The 16,201-nt window shown below is 44.6% G+C and overlaps 2 protein-coding genes across 3 annotated transcripts in view; both read right to left on the minus strand.

Annotated features, from left to right (window-relative positions):
• CSMD1 (CUB and Sushi multiple domains 1) overlaps positions 1 to 16,201 on the minus strand; it is a 2,014,336-nt gene that overhangs the window by 1,059,576 nt on the left and 938,559 nt on the right. The gene's annotated exons all lie outside the window — the stretch shown is intronic.
• LOC125090699 (U2 small nuclear ribonucleoprotein B''-like) lies at positions 536 to 1,492 on the minus strand. Its single transcript, XM_047713625.1, has one exon. The coding sequence runs from the start codon at positions 1,425 to 1,427 to the stop codon at positions 753 to 755; it is 675 nt and encodes a 224-aa protein (XP_047569581.1). The 5' UTR covers positions 1,428 to 1,492; the 3' UTR covers positions 536 to 752.

The following is a 16,201-nucleotide window of genomic DNA, read 5'->3' on the forward strand; positions in this document are numbered from 1 at the left end:
AAGAAATAATAAAGTGTCTTCAAATCTGTAGTGTTCTCAAGGGAGGTTTGCTTGATATAATAACATGAGTTATTATATCACTTAACTTTGTGCAATGGATCCCTTCATAGTCTTCCTATTTTTTATTTTTTATTTTTTGAGTAGACTCAACACCCACCATGGATCCACCCAACAAGAAGATCAAACTCATGACCCCAAGATCAAGATCTGAGCTGAAATCAAGAGTTGGATGCTCAACCAACTGAGTTATCCAGGCACCCCTCATGGTCTTCTATTTTTAAGTCAAAGGCAGACGTTGTCTAAATTTTTCTAATCTGGAGCTACAGCAGGGCCTTGGCTATCTCAAACAACACAGGCATTAATCCAGGAATAAATTACTGCAAAATTAGTACAAAAAGAGTTAAATGAAAAACGGAGAGGAGGAGGAAGCAGCAACCTTAGGAAGAATTTCTACAGGGTGACCCAACGAAAGAGAAGGCATGAATAGGACCATGATGGCCAATGATGCAGTATGAGAACATGATAATTTTTTTTTAAAGAATACAAATAGAAGTTTATTATACAAAATTGAGGTCTTCATATTTCATAGTTCACTAAGGCTAAACGAAGACTAGGTATTTTTTAAAATCATTCACAAAAATTTCACTTTCACTCCCCCCTCACTCCAACTATTAAAAAATGGCCTGACCAAATGTTATCAAAACAAACACTAAAAATAACACCAAGTCCTTTAAAGACAACTATCCAATATGTTATTTCTTGGCATAGGTCATCTTCATGGCGTGGAACAGTGTGATTTTAAATCCCTGTAAAGCATCCCTGGCAGCTCCAGCCTGTCCGTTGTTTTCAAATTCAACAAAAGCAATGTCATGCCTCCCAGGTACCAAACGTACTTCCTTGAAGCCAGGAAACTGATTAAACAGCACGGATAACATCATCTCATTAGTCTCTTCTGGTAAATTATTGAGGAATAAAATATAGTTTGGAGGGTAATCAGGGACCTGAGGATTTGGTGTTGAATTTCCTTGGGTATTTGCTGCATTTGGTGCTCCCTGACCAGGCTTTTTGTTTGCAGTGGTTGCAGTCTGTTCCACAGTTTTTGCTTTTTTCTTTTCCTTCTTTTCTTTGTCAGCAAAAGTGCCACATATTTTGGATATTATATCAGAATCTGTTTTTGCATACTGGATTCGCATTGGTTTACCATAAAATGGAAATCCTTGTAACTGTCTCAAGGCATGTGTGGATGAGCCCAGTTCCTTAAAAATAACAAAGGCTTGCCCCCTCATCTTCATCGTCTTTAAAGCTACAATATCTACAATGTGGCCAAACTGAGAAAACAGGGCATACAGGGATCTCTTCAACTCTTCTTTTTTAATTTTGTCATTCATATTGTTGATGTAAACTGTATGATTTGGTCTGATATCCATGTCTGGAGTTAAACTGTTCAAACTGCCAGAGGCCTAGGCCAGTTCCCAACGAACCGAAAGCCGGAAACCGAACATGATCATTTTTGTTCAAACAGATTATGCTCTTTGTTTTAAAATCCGTGGAGTGTGTCCATGGGTGTACTCTAGAGTCAATAAGAAAAGAAGAACCACGAAAGTCATTAAGTTTCTTCTGACTGGGGAAGTAAGAGTGGAAGAAGCTGAAGGGAAAGAGGTTGGAAGCCCATGATTAAACCCTCTCCAATACCCGAAATTAAGGAGCCCGGCAATCATTCAACTCCATAGAAAGATGACCAAAAGTTGAGAGTAAGACCAAACAGAGAGCCCAGACGTCAAACTGAAAAATAATCATGGACACGTGGATGCCTGCTAATATCAAATTTTGAAAATTCTTCATGTGATTGATATGCACAACAATAAGGAGCAACACAAGATGTGCTTCTCATCGGTCATGGAACCATCAGAAAGGAAATGACAGGCGCATGAATTTCAGCAGGTCTGTTTGCATATCCTCCAGACACATGGTGGGTTATAGACATGTTCATTAACTTGTAAATCACTTTTAAGACCATTTTTTTTCTTCTTCTCGGAAGTGACATTTATATTCAACAAATGAATGTTCTGTTGATTACAAATGTCTCAATATTTGTGAAAAGATAAGGTGAAAGTAGTTCTAAAATATGTAAAGGAAATTTAAACAAATACGACCACAACCCCTTGTACACGTTCCCTTAATGAGAGCAAGGTTACTAGCAACAGTGCAAGGCCTGCTCAGAATGACATTTGCCCAACTACCACGCCGCTGGCTAACACGTGACATTCATGTAACGAGGATCATGTGTCCATTCCAGAGGTTAATATCGCACTAAGTAACATGAAGGGTGGTTAACAAATTCAATTACATTGACTCTAGGAAACAGCTCCAAACTCTTTCTCAGTCATGGCTCATTTGGTAATTCAAATAAGGAAGAACTGAAAACTGACTAGAACACTTCCTCTTTCCACTAAGTTGAGGTATCAAGGGTTGGATATACCTTCCTGCCTTAATCAAGTTAAGGGAAAAACGTCAAAATTTATGAAAAACAAAAACCGACCCTCAAAGCACTGGATATCACACAGGGCTGGAACATGATCCCTGAGATGATGAGACAGTCCCTACCAATTCTCTGGCTCTGTTGCCTGGAGAGACTTGCATGCCCAAGGCACAGGGCACAGACTCCCAGGCTGACCCAGTGGTCTCCCTGAATGAAGACACAGAGACGAGAATGGGGCAGGTCAAAGAAGCTAGAAGTCACAGACAGAGGGAGGCACCCAGAGAACGACTGAGGGCCCTGTTGCATTCCAGGTGAGTACTGACCTATGCATGTAAGGACAATTACCCAAGTCTAGTGGAAGAATGACCAATAGATAACAGGTAATAGTGTCCAGAATGCTCGTGGAGGTGAGCAGACTGCCTGCTCCCAGCAGTCAGAGCAGAAATCTTCAACACGCACTGCACAGAGAACAGAGTACTGAGAAAGCTCAGGGGTGGGGGAAGAAATCACTCTAGAGTAAGTGCTACCTAGACCTCATCTTAGAAATCTTATAAGCACAAGACCAGAGTAGGGGGAGGCCAGCAAGATGCCCACCACTCCCTGCTAGGGTCGTGCAACCAGGCCCCCACGTGCATAGACCGTATGTGAGTGACCATCTACTTACAACAGTCACCCTAGACCCTCAACTCCCCTCACCCTTCATCCAGTCTTCAAAAGCAGTCCCAGTAAGGACCAGACAGATACAAGAAATTTACATCCAAGAAGAAAATTCAAGAACGGTTTTGGGAATACAAAAATATCCCACACCCAGCAAAGTAAGATTCTCCAAGGCTGGTGTCCAGTCAAGAATTACTAAGCTTGGGGTGCCTGCATGGCTCAGTGGGTTAAACCCTCTGCCTTCAGCTCAGGTCATGATCCCAAGACCCTGGGATCGAGCCTTACATTGGGCTCTCTGCTCAGCAGGAAGCCTGCTTCCTCCTCTCCGTCTGCCTGCCTCTCTGCCTACTTGTGATCTCTCTGTCAAATAAATAAATAAAATCTTAAAAAAAAAAAAAAAGAATTACTAAGCTTGCAAAAAAAGCAAGACACAATCCATAATGAGGGGGAAAAAAAACACAAAAAACTGAGCCAGAAATGACACAGGTGGTTGAATTAGTAGCTAACATTAAAACAGGCATAATAATTGTACTCCGTGTGCTCAAGCAAGATTAGACATGTTAACTAAACAGAAGAAAAAACAACAACAACAACAACAACAACAGGTAAAGATGGTAAGATTTCAGAATAAAGCAATGTCCAATGTCACGCTGACTTTAAGAAACACACTTGAAATATAAAGACAGGAGTAGATAGAAGCAAAATGATGGGAAGTGTAACCCAAAGAACAGAATGTTCAGCAAAAGCACATGCAAGTTGCTGTGTTAATAGCACACAGAACAGTTTTAAGGCAAGGAGTATTGCCAGGAGTGAAGAAGCTTATTTCATGATGATAAAAGAGTGAGCGTAGCAGTCCAAAACACGCACGCGCTGCATAACAAAGCCCCAAAACGCAGGATGTAAGTACTGATGGAACTGCAAAACAACAATGGGTAAAACCAAATTACAGCTGGAGATTTCCACATAAGCCTCGTAATTGAATGAGCAAGCATGCACAAAATCAGACAGAAAGCATACAGAAAATCAGGCTGGCACAGCCTTGGCAATCACCTTCTAATTAATTAACGCCTCAACAAGAAGTCACAAAGGATACTTGAAAATACTTGAACAAGTTGAAATGGTAAAACGGCGCACTGCCGTCGTGGGATGCATCAAAAACTATGCTTAGATGGAGAGATAGAGCATATAGCATTTATAACCTAAAGAAGAAAAATCTCGAAAAAAAATCTCTTAGGCCTCCATCATGAGCACCTGGAGAAAAGAAAGCCAATTAATCCAAAGAAAGAAGTATCAAAGACAAAAACAGGTATTATTCCTCAATAACACTATTAAAAGATGTCAATATATGTCACACCCCCTCCTCCAAGCAGTCCTCACTGCCTTCCAAGTCACAATTAGTGGTAAGGCTGCAAGTGTGCAGACACCACAAATCCCACTCCAGAGGTGGCTTGCTGTCTGGGAGGTAGGGCATGTGTATGCAAGTGAGTACAGCGCAGTGTCCTCAGAACTCATGTGGAATTTCGTACGGAGTCCCGTGAGAGGAAGAAGGAGTTGTGAAAGTCTGAACGAAGGAAGCGTCTCTATGTGTACCTCAAGCAGACTTCAGGAAAAGCCTCACATGAAACATGGAGACAGCAAATGCTTTATGTGCTATGTTAATCCTCACAACTTGCCAAAAGGGGCATTCTTCCAGCTGTATCTGCAAAGAAAGTGAGACCAGAGAGGTTGAGGAACTTGGCTGAGGGAACACAGGTGAGGCCACACCTCTGCAAACCCTAGGATATTACCGTGTCACTATTGTGTTGATATAATTGAAAAGCTTTTAAATAATAATAATAATGTTAGAAATCATTTGGGGATAGTTTAATACAAAAAACAAAAACAGTGGGGCACCTGGGTGGCTCAGTGGGTTAAGCCTCTGCCTTAGGCTCAGGTCATGATCTCAGGGTCCTGGGATCGAGCGCCACATTAGGCTCTCTGCTCAGCAGGGAGCCTGCTTCCCCCTCTCCCTCTGCCTGCCTCTCTGCCTGCTTGGGATCTCTGTCTGTCAAATAAATAAAATCTTAAAAAAAAAAAAAAAAAAAGCTGAAGAACCAGAAACTGAGTTCTTGTTCTCTCTAGCCTGCTATCTCCTCTGTGATATCCTATTTTCTTTTCCATCTCGATAGTAACAAATACAATGACAAGTAGGATGACTCATCCATTATGAAGGTTTAAGATGTTGCAAAACAGCCTGTATTTCAGACGTATTTAAGGTCTGATGCCTTTCTCAATGCTCCTTCCTGCAAACTGAAAAATGTGAAAACCAAGGAGAACTCTGAGAAAGCATCTTAGAAAATTAATGCAAAACTGAAAGATTAAACAGAATGCGGTGCTCAATTATCATTGCCTTGGTAGGACACTGTTTAAGATGAGCTACAGAAACACCCACTCAACTTTCTTATATTCGAAACTCGGTGGTTCTTCACCATAAAGAGGCTCACACTAATGTAATAACAGTGCCACATTCTGCAGCCAGTGATCCCTCCGGAGGGGGGAAGAGATCGCCCGGATCAGGCAGCTTCCTTTTCCCTGTGATTGTACTATTGACGAGTGGAGTCACGGGAAGCGTAAGTCAATCTGGGCCTCATCTGTTTCTCCAGCAAAGTGAGCAAAGCTACAGCCTCAATCCCTGGGACCCACTGTTGACACAGAGTTTTGGGAGTAGGTTCACCCGGAAGGGCTTGCAGGATACACCTCGTGGGGACGAGAGGAAACAGGACTGAGCAGAAAAAGGACAGGAACTGCAGTGCAGTCCTGACAAAGGCCTCAGCCCACCCCACAGAGAGCCCTGGGGTTGAGTTGGCTGCTCAGCCTTGCCTCAAATGAGAGAGGCCGGAGCCCAGTGTTTGGTGTGGGCTGCTCCCTGGACAGGGTCCCCTGAGACAAGGCAGCTCTCTCAAGCTGAGATCAACTCCTAGAGCTGGTCTCAGCCAAGAACTTTCACCTGTCTAACCCACTCCCCATCCAAGATCTAACTTATTTTTTTAAATTTCACCCTGGGATCTGAGACTAGCCGTCTTTAACTTTGAGGGTTAATGTATTTTTACTTGTGGTGTTTTACCTGAGCTACCTTGAGGTTTACAAGAGAAGCTGCTACAGTAATCTTTTGGGGTGTTGTATGCAGGTAACAAAGAAGGTGGCGGGAAAGGAGGGGAGTACGCCTGTAAGGACCTATTTAGAAACTGCCCCTGCTCTCCTTCCGCCAGGGGATTTACTTGGAGACAAGTCCTGGAAAACAGCTTCCTGTCACAAAGCTCAGATACAAGGGTGGGCCAGGTGGGGGGATGCATACTGTCTCCCTGGTTACCAAGGAGTATGGGCCCCACCCTTTGGGAGCCTTTTGAGCATAATAGGCTGGTTCAAATGTCTACTAGGGTAAATTGTAACTCAATTGGTCACCTAGCATCACTGCAGTTTCCTGTGTGTGTTACAATCTCATTGGCCACCTGTGTGTGGCCAGGCCCGACCGCATGGCCTTTGCCCTTAAAAGCTAGTCTGTGAAACAGAGAAGGGTCGCCCTCTCCTGTAAGAGGTGCGGCCCCGAACGTTCGATTAGATTCTTGATGCTTGGCGCGAAATAAAGCTTTGCTTGACCTTCGCTTTGTATCAGTCTCGCTCCTTTAATCACGGACCCATTATTGGGGCATAACAGCGCCCTTCCTCCGGGCGGTGCCCCCGTTTCCGCCAACCTGGACGTGGAGTGGCGGGTGAGGGCAAGAGAGCTGGGGGCCCGGCTCAGAGGGGCTGGGACCATGGCCCCGCACCTGTAGCATGAACTAGCTTAGGGACAAAGAGGAAGACGGCTCTTATTGTTTCCAGCTCTCTTAAGGGAAGGTGGTCCTTCAGGACGAGACAGATGGAAAGATTATCAGCTATATCGGATATGAGCTGATGAAACGTTTCAAGGATGCGGTGATTGAAGACAGAGCTGCCTTCGTGCTCATCAACGGAGAGCGAGAGCGGCAGGTGGTGGGTAACCGGCCTGGCGCGGTCTGACGAGCTCCTGATGCTCGAGTCAAAATGCTGCTCGGCACAGGAGTGAGGAGCCAGCAGAGCCTGAAGGAGAGCGAGCGGCCCCCCGGGAAGCAGGTGCAGCGAGGGCTCGGACCAGAGCGCGCAACTGCGCCAGAAGGAGCCTCGCTATCGCGCACGCTACTAGCAGGGACTTGGGAAGACGGCGAGTTACCTGTAGGAAGAAGATGACAGCAGGAATCATGCTCAAGAGATAAACCGGCACTCAAGTCAGTAACCGTGAGATCCAAAGATGAAAATAAAACACAAGGACACAAGTGACCTACAAAATACAGAGGCGGGACCACACACATGGAGGTAATTTTCAGACACTGGAAGAGACGCTTCTCTCATCGGCCGCTTTCCCAGGCTCTGGGCATCGCTTTATTGTCCTTTTACTCTCTTAAACTAGGACCCGTATGCCTGTTGCCATGTCCACACACACACACACACACACACACACACACACACACACACACACACACACTTCTTATCAATTGCATAGAAAAATATACATTTGAGTAATTCAAATCAAATCAAATTCCTATTTAAGAAAATGAATGTAAATTAAAACAACGGTCCTATCATTTTATTTAGATAGAAAATTTGGGTTTTGTGAAGATTCAACTTTAAAATCACTTCCAATTTAAAGTTATATGTACAGAAAATCAGGAAAGGTATTTAATAATTTATAAAGCCATGTGGCGTTATGTTATTTCCGATTAATGAATTCTTGGCTGTCAGTCTAACCTGATTTAATTTTTCTTTTATGTGTTGGCAGTTACCTTCTAAAAATAGTTTTAAATTAAAATTATGGACATAAGCAGTTTCAGCTTACCAGGTGTTAGTATATTACTAATTTATGATTTTCATGTTCATTTGAACCTAAAAGCTGTTTTTCATGATTGAATTCATATTAATAGCTCAAGCTTTATTAATAAGAGCATCTTTTGGCAAAGGTAAAGCATGTTTTTCTGTCAAGTACTATATATATAGGATAGCATTCATTTAAAAAAATTATATATACGCATATATAGCAAACTTCAAGTTTTTTGAATTTCTGAACAACTTTTGGTTATAATTCCATCATAACAAGGAACCAGTGTATGGATAAAATTAGCATATAACATGAAGGTTAATTCTATTTTGTGTATACACATAGATCAACATTACCTATTTAAATTTAATTCTCAGACTGAGGAGGAGGGGACCCAGCAGTAATTAAATGGTGCATACAGGGACACAAGGACTTAGGTCCCCGAATCCCCACAGGACCCTGTGGGGCAGGTGAGAGAGATGAGCAGTAGAGGGGAATCCGGGATGGGACTGCTCTCTGACTCAGACCCCACACTCCCTTCTCATCCCAGAAACCTCGCCAGCGACAGGGCGCAGCTCTGTGGAGTTGTCCCCTAGAGGAAACTGCCAGGATCCCAGTTAACGATGGCCTTTATTCTGGAAACAACTGCACTGTGGAAATGGGTTCTACCTCCCCGCTGACATCAGAGCGACCCACGTGCCTTCTCTTCTCTGCTCAGGTGTTACCCACTGACAGTGAACCTTCCATCCCAGTCTCCGCCCTCGCTGGTCTCCACCCAGCAGGGAGGACCTCGACCTGCACCCACCATCCACTCACTCAACTGTCATTTCCACAGACGTGCACGCTGGCCTTAGAACGGTTAACCCAGACCCCTGCGGGCACAAGGAGCAACCCCTACCCACAGCAGGGCGCCTTCACAGACTTCCCTTTGTCTTCCCTCTTGCAGATGTGCCCATTGTCAAAGTCCTTTCCTGAGCACCCTGCCCCACCCCTTCTCTCCACCTCCGTGACTCTGACCTGAAGTTCATAGCGTCTCATTTTTCTAGTCCACTGTGTCAGCCTCTTGGATATCAAGTGTCGCTCTTCCTGTGAACTTTACCCTCCATCCTCAGCAAGCAAGTAGGGCACTTTGAGGACACAAGTCAAATGCGTGGTGCTCCCTTACTGAATCTGCTCCTGGTCTCCTAGAGCAGCGGGAGAAACCCCAAACTCCAGACCAGGGGTAGCAACGCCCAGCCTGGTCCAGCCCCTCGCTATTTCTCTGACCGCAGCCCCTAAAGGATTCATTGTGCGTCAGCCATAAAGGCCCTTCTTTATGGCTCTAGATGATGCAAAGCCCCTTCCCTCCTCAGAGCCTTGGCAAACTCCATCTCCCTGCCTGGATCCAGGCCGTTTCAGGATGGTTCCTACGGTTCATGTCTGCGGGCCGCTGAGTGTTCTTCCAAGGTCTCTCCCTGTTCAGTTTACCTAAAATAGCTCCATTCCTGCCTCCTACTATTTTGTATCACTTACTGGGCTCATTTCTTTCTGGCACCACTGCTGCTTTGAATTAGCAGAAAGAGCAGAAGGCTCAGTTCCCCGATTCGCCATTTTTTCCCGCACCTGCAACAGCACAGTTCCGTGGAGACTCTATAAACTACGTATTGAACACATGACTTAATTAAGGGAAGAGGAGAGGCACAAATTGGCCTTGGGGGTAAAATTCGGATTTCCTAAGAAGTGGAATTTCAGAGTCTTTATCAGGAATGCCTATTCTTCCCTTTTTAGGAAAGGCCCTACATCTCACACAGAGCTTCGACTATGCCGAGAATAAACACGAAGCTGCCTTTACATACATCTTGAATCGATTCACCTTCACGTCAATGATTAGGACTCACCTGTTTGGAAAAAGAAAGGCAAGCCCGCAGATGAGATTGGTGGGAAAGTATGTGGGACCTACAAACTCACCCCCATAAGATGTTAGAAGTCCTCTCTCTTCCCCCTTGAGTACACGGCCTCAAGTTATAGCAGCAGTAGGGAAAGGGAGAACCAGGAAAATAGGGAAGAGACGGAAAGAAGAAAGCACTAGAAACTCACCGCAAACCTGCTCTCTGAACAACAGCCCCCATGCACGAGGGCTGGTGGGAACAATGGCAAACTTCCCGGATTTCCGCATCGGTTTTACAAAGGCCGCACAGAAACTCATCTAAGGTTTGAAGGGTCAAGAAAGAGATGACGAATTCAAGTCAGATGAGGCAATTTCTTGACATTTTGCCACGCTCCTGATGGGCCGGTTAAATCTCACAGCATAATTTAGTTAAATGAAGCTGCAAGGTTGAGAAGGCTGTTGCAGAATTATAAGCACCCTAAAACTACAAAGAGAACGCCCCATTGTCTGCAACCCAGCTCAGAACGCAATATTGAGAACAGAGGAAAGGATTCAAACACTCTGGTTTGGAAGGAACTGTTGTAGATTTTCTCAGAATTACCAAGTGTGAAGGGACTCGTGCGTGGATGTGGGCAGGTCTAGGAGAGTCTGTTAACATGGGGACTAGGGCTCTCCTGCAGCGGCAAAGTCCAGTTTATAATCTACAGAGAAGGCAAACGGTGGCCAAATAAAGTCAAGGAGACACAGGTGCAGTCTATAATGCGTTTCGAAGGTCACAGGTGTGCAGGATACCACGTGAGTATGACACACCAGGGATGGGGGCAGTGCCAGACCCAGCTCAGCCTGCCACTCTGAACCAGACTGGAGGTGGGCACTGACCACTGAGCTCCTACAGCATGCACAGGACCTTTGCCAATTATGTGCATATGCATGTAATTTTTGTACAATGCAATTGTCAAAGACCTGTTTGCCATAAGCTCTGTATCAGGGATCCCTGGTGTCTTACAGCGAAGACAGATTCTGCTCTCTGCAAGGCTGATCATTTTGCACCAGGGTTGGGGACACAGGGGGCGTGACCTGCTGTGTAGCCAGCTTTCCCAAATCTGAGGGAGCTGGCTAGAAAATACCAGACCCAGTCTTCCTCTCTCATCTATTACGTCTTTCAACTGGGCAGATACTGAGAGGGTCTCCACGGGAAGAGGATTCTGAGAGTCTCACAGCCCCTGATCAGTAAGGTGGATCTCTGCCATCAACATATTTTGCTCATCACCACGTCACACATGTGTAAGCTGACTTCACGTAGCTCGCCATCCGCAGTATAAGGGAAACGTGAGGGATTGTGCAGATGAGCCTCTGGACAAGACAGTGAAATGGTGCCCTGAAAGGCCCTAATTTTTATGAAAATGATCAATAACTTTAACTAATGGGCTGGATGAATTGTTGACCTGACTTGAAATTAGTTACTATGACAGATGATAATTTAAAGATATAAAATTCAACATACATGGATGCATTTTCTAACTATCTTGCAATCAGAAATATGTACGAATCTTCCCATCTCTTAGGAAAGACATCCCAGAGATTCCCAGTGCCCCTCATCCCACATAAGAATGCAGAGTCAGCAGCCCGGGGGGTGGAAGAGTGTTTCCCTCACCACCTCTTTTCCCGGGTTGGAGTGGGATCTTGGGGGTGAGCTCTCTACGACGACGCAGAGAAGGACCGAGACGCAGGGACAAACACCCGAGTAAACAAAGCATGGACCAGGCCATCAACCCAAACTGGACTCCCTCCTGTGCCCCTAATCTGTGTCATGGCAGAGAAGCAAACTTCTTTCCAGCCCATGCCACATACTTTGAAGCCTGCTTCTTAGATCATTGTGTCAGGGCATAGAGGAGACTAATAGATCATTTCTGGGAATTACAACTCTTAATGGAACTCATCACTCCCCACAGGGTGCTGGGGTTTGGGGTGCACATCACTGACCTTAGACTATAAAACGCAGATCAGTGTACTCATCTGATGAACTATGTAATGAGCAGTTCTGAGAATAGGGACAGCAGCAAGCCCGGTAAACGTTAATCCACGTGTACATGAAATAAACGCTTGGGCATCTTGTGATGCACCCTTCCCTGGAGATTTAGGGTGACGCTGACCTTCAGCTGTACTTGCAGTGAGGGAAACAGAAGCTTCATCACCACCATCCATTTATCCACAGTGCTCTCTGTTCAGAGAGCTTTTGTTTAAATGCCTCGTAACACATAGAACTTATGTCTGTTTGTACTCTGAGCTCTGGGATTTCTCCCTAAATCCATGAAGTGCAGACATCAGAAGATTTCACTCAGAACTGCTTTAAACAGCATACAAAGGACATCATGTGAACATGCATGTACATGTGTGTCTATTTCATACACTTAGAGGATACACTGTATCCAAACAAGATGAGAATATTAATGAAATCGTTTGTATGTAGTTTGATACAGTTTTGTGTATTAGAGGGTATACAGGGCTCACCTACTCAAAAATAGTTTAAGAAATTAATTTCTCACGTGCGACTAGTTAAAAGTCAGCAGTTTTCTGATTCAGTATCTGAATAAAACGTATTTGGAAAGTAAAATCATTTCACTCAAAAATACATGTTAAACAATTTTCATAATACTATTGTTGGCTTCTGGAGAAACTTCAATGTTTTCTCTCCAATAGCCTTCCTTAAATTACAAAAAAAAAGTCCTCTTTAAAAATATAAACATTTCAAAAATTCCCTCTTTATATTTTACAACCGTGCTTATTAACTAATCTAATACCTATTTTATTCTCTAAACATTCCAAAATCAGATCAGCTGTGTGCAGAGAAAAATGTTAAATTTTGGCAAGTATTTCTATACACTATTTCATGTACTAAAAGTCAAAATCTGATCCTATGTAATAACTAAGAATTATGACAAATATAAAATACTAGAGAAAAATATTAAAACACAACAAACTTATTTTAACTTTAGATACCACCAAAATAATGAGACTGAAATGCTAAAAGTCATCATGTATTCACTGGAAGTGAAAATATACCGTCATATACAACTGATGGGCTTGGATAGTTAATGTCGAAATAAGCCTCTTTAGGAGGGAAACGGTCAGTTGAAGATATGTGTACTTCAAAGGACTGAGAAAAACTAGGATTGATTGGAAAGGTGCATTTTTTTTTTTTAGCTATACCCAATTATGTACTTATTCTTTTCGTCTTCTTTTTTTTAAAGCGGGCTCCATACCCCACATGAGGTTTGAACTCACAACCCTGAGATGAAGAGCCACGTGCTCCACCACTGAGCCAGACAGGCGTCCCCATATCGGTTCCATAAACATAGCAAAGTAGTAAATAGTAAATGTAGCAAAAGAGTAAAATACAGTTATAGAAATAAACAGTTGACAGGTGAGTATCTGAGCTTTTAAATAAACATATGCAGATACGTGTCCTCACTCTTCTGGAAGGTCCCCACCCTCGGAAAGGCTCCCCTTCTAGCCTGTACAGATTTTGTTTGGTGAAAATCTGCCTCAACGTCAACTTCCTCTGTTTTGGTTAGAGAATTACTCACTCCTTCTGTAATTATTTATGTTATTTGAAAAAAACAGCAGCTGAGGCTTTGGAAGACACCTAGCCAAGGGGAGGGCGGCCAAGAAGACACGTGGGGTTTTCCCTGCAGAAGTAAGCAAGAAGCCAGAGCAGAGGCTGGACAAAGGGGCTTCAGTGCGGTGCACCTGCGGCAGGTGGGGCGTGGGGCTGACAAAGGAAACACAAGCACTTGGCAGGAACCCCAAAACCAGAGCATCTGGGGTTAGAGGTGAGGGAGTTTGGGAAACCCCTGCTGCCCCGTAAGGAAATCCAGATGCCATCTACCCCGAGCATCACCGCCACGTGCACTCTTCCACTCACCAGGGATGCCACAGGACGAGAGAGAAAAAAGGCAGGTGTGGGGCAATGGCGCCCTCACAAAGGCCTAGATTGCTAATCACTTGGTGACTCGACAGACAGACACAGGCAACTTGCCCAGTCTGTGTCACAGTTGCAACATATAGATGTCCCATTGACGTGTGAACGAAAGAGGTACGTTTTTCTGGTGTAAGGAAAGTAAAACTGAAAATGAGCACCACAATACCCATTGTGATCCTTTATTGTTGTGCAAAATGCCATCTACTATCACAGGAGTGTTGTGTCATCCCTGCCGCTTTGTTGTGGAAACACACACAGGAAGGGCTCCCGCCCAGCATGTCCCCAGACCACGGAAAAGCCCTCCGTCACAGTTCTCCTGCAGGAGTGAGCATGGTCGGGGACCGGCGCTGCTCTGTGTGTGGAGTCACTGTTACACGTGTGCTGTGCTGGCTGCCTGGGCAGGCGTGCCTTTGTCATAGGACGGACTTAACTTGGAAATGTGGACAATTAAAAGGGACAAAAAGTAAAAGAAATAAAAAAGACAGTATTCGTAATAAATTGTAGACATGAAGTTTAGAAGGAATGCAGACTGTATATTAAGATGTCTGTTTTTCATGACGTGAAAACTTCTGGGTGTGCTGGCAAAGTTGCTCGATACGTTAATTACCCATCAATAGCTAATAGAGGCTCTTGATCATCATTAATCATTTCAGTTGGGGGTGTTGCAACCTCTGCTGTGCTGTCTGGCAGCTCCAGTCTGGCGGGAGGGAAGCAGGTGGATAAGGAGACCACAGAGCACACCTGCGCTGACACCTGTGCCAGGACAATACAGCAGGAGCAGCACCGGGACATCCCAGGGGTCACGGAAAACACCTGGTGAGCGCAGAAGCCCGGGGAGGCCAGACTGCCGGCGGGCTGAGCGGAGGAAAGGCATCCCAGCCTATAGGACAGGTCCATGCATTTCTCATTCCTCGGACTGGCCATGATAAACGTGGCCACAGGACCACGGTCGGCCAGACTGAGGAATCTCAAGGGGGTAGGTCTAATTAGCACACCCAGGGGCGGGGGGAGAGCAGCGAACATCTTTCATTTGATGATATTTTTAAACCGTAAGTGGGCAGTAAGTCCAACCAGTCGTAAAAAAATATTCTACAAGTTTCCTAAGGAGGAAAACACGTCACTGCAAATGAATGAACAGCAGCGAAAGCATTTTGAATGGGAGGAGGGTCATTTAAAGTCACGTCTTGCACTGATGTAAGCACTCGAACACGGAGAACAGCTGTCTCCCAAAACACAGCTCCTTTTGCTTGCATGTCCTGCATCCCAGACCTGAGCTCCAGTCTCCAGAAAGGGCACTTTTCAGATTGAGATGGAGTGCTCATACACAAAATGTACTTTCTTTTTTTTTTTTTTAAAGATTTTTATTTATTTATTTGACAGAGAGAAATCACAAGTAAGCAGAGAGGCAGGCAGAGAGAGAGGAGGAAGCAGGCTCCCTGCTGAGCAGAAAGCCCGATGTGGGGCTCGAACCCAGGACCTGGGATCATGACCTGAGCCGAAGGCAGCGGCTTAACCCACTGAGCCACCCAGGCACCCCCAAAATGTACTTTATGTGAGACCCACGATGCCATAATCGCAGAGATCGCCACCACATCAGACCAGCGTGGCCACGTCCAGCCCCGACACACCCGCCTTTGGATGCCGCATCGGAGCCTTCACTGCCCACACCTGCAGACCTCACAGACACGAGTTTCATGCTTGAAATTCTATCAGCCACGTGAAAGGAAAGTGTGTGCAAATACAGCTACATCATACATACACAATACTGAAGAACAAAAGGTTCGAATATTATGAAAACTGATCATTTGAAGTAAAAGCCGTTAACAACAGTCACTGAAACAAAGAAATAAGATAGTAGGCATTCCATACACATATTAACAGATCATTTTAAAAATGACATATAGCACCAATAAATATTGATTAAAAATTTCAAATACTATCAAACTAAAGAATCCTATAGATTATAATATATCAAGTTCTTGAGACAATGATTGGTACATGTCATGTGCTACACACGTATCCATCAAATATAAAAACCAAACTCGGGGCGCCTGGGTGGCTCAGTGGGTTAAGCCTCTGCCTTCGGCTCAGGTGATGATCTCAGGGTCCTGGGATCGAGCCCAGCGTCGGGCTCTCTGCTCAGCAGGGAGCGTGCTTCCCCCCTGCCCCTGTCTGCCTCTCTGCCTACTTGTGACCTCTGTCAAATAAATAAAAAATAAATAAATCTTAAAAGAAAACTGTTGCATGCCACATTTTTAATAGAAAACAAACATCTACTAAAGGCCCATTCATTGAACAGCTCTGTAACAACAAAGTGCATGACACTCTTCTAGCTCCTTGGGATAT

Source organism: Lutra lutra, chromosome 2 (assembly GCF_902655055.1).
Source record: "Lutra lutra chromosome 2, mLutLut1.2, whole genome shotgun sequence".
Classification (NCBI taxonomy): domain Eukaryota; kingdom Metazoa; phylum Chordata; class Mammalia; order Carnivora; family Mustelidae; genus Lutra; species Lutra lutra.

Coding starts and splice junctions, on each gene's coding strand:
- LOC125090699 (XM_047713625.1), bottom strand. CDS start 1,427: ATGGATATCAGACCAAATCATACAGTTTACATCAACAATATGAATGAC.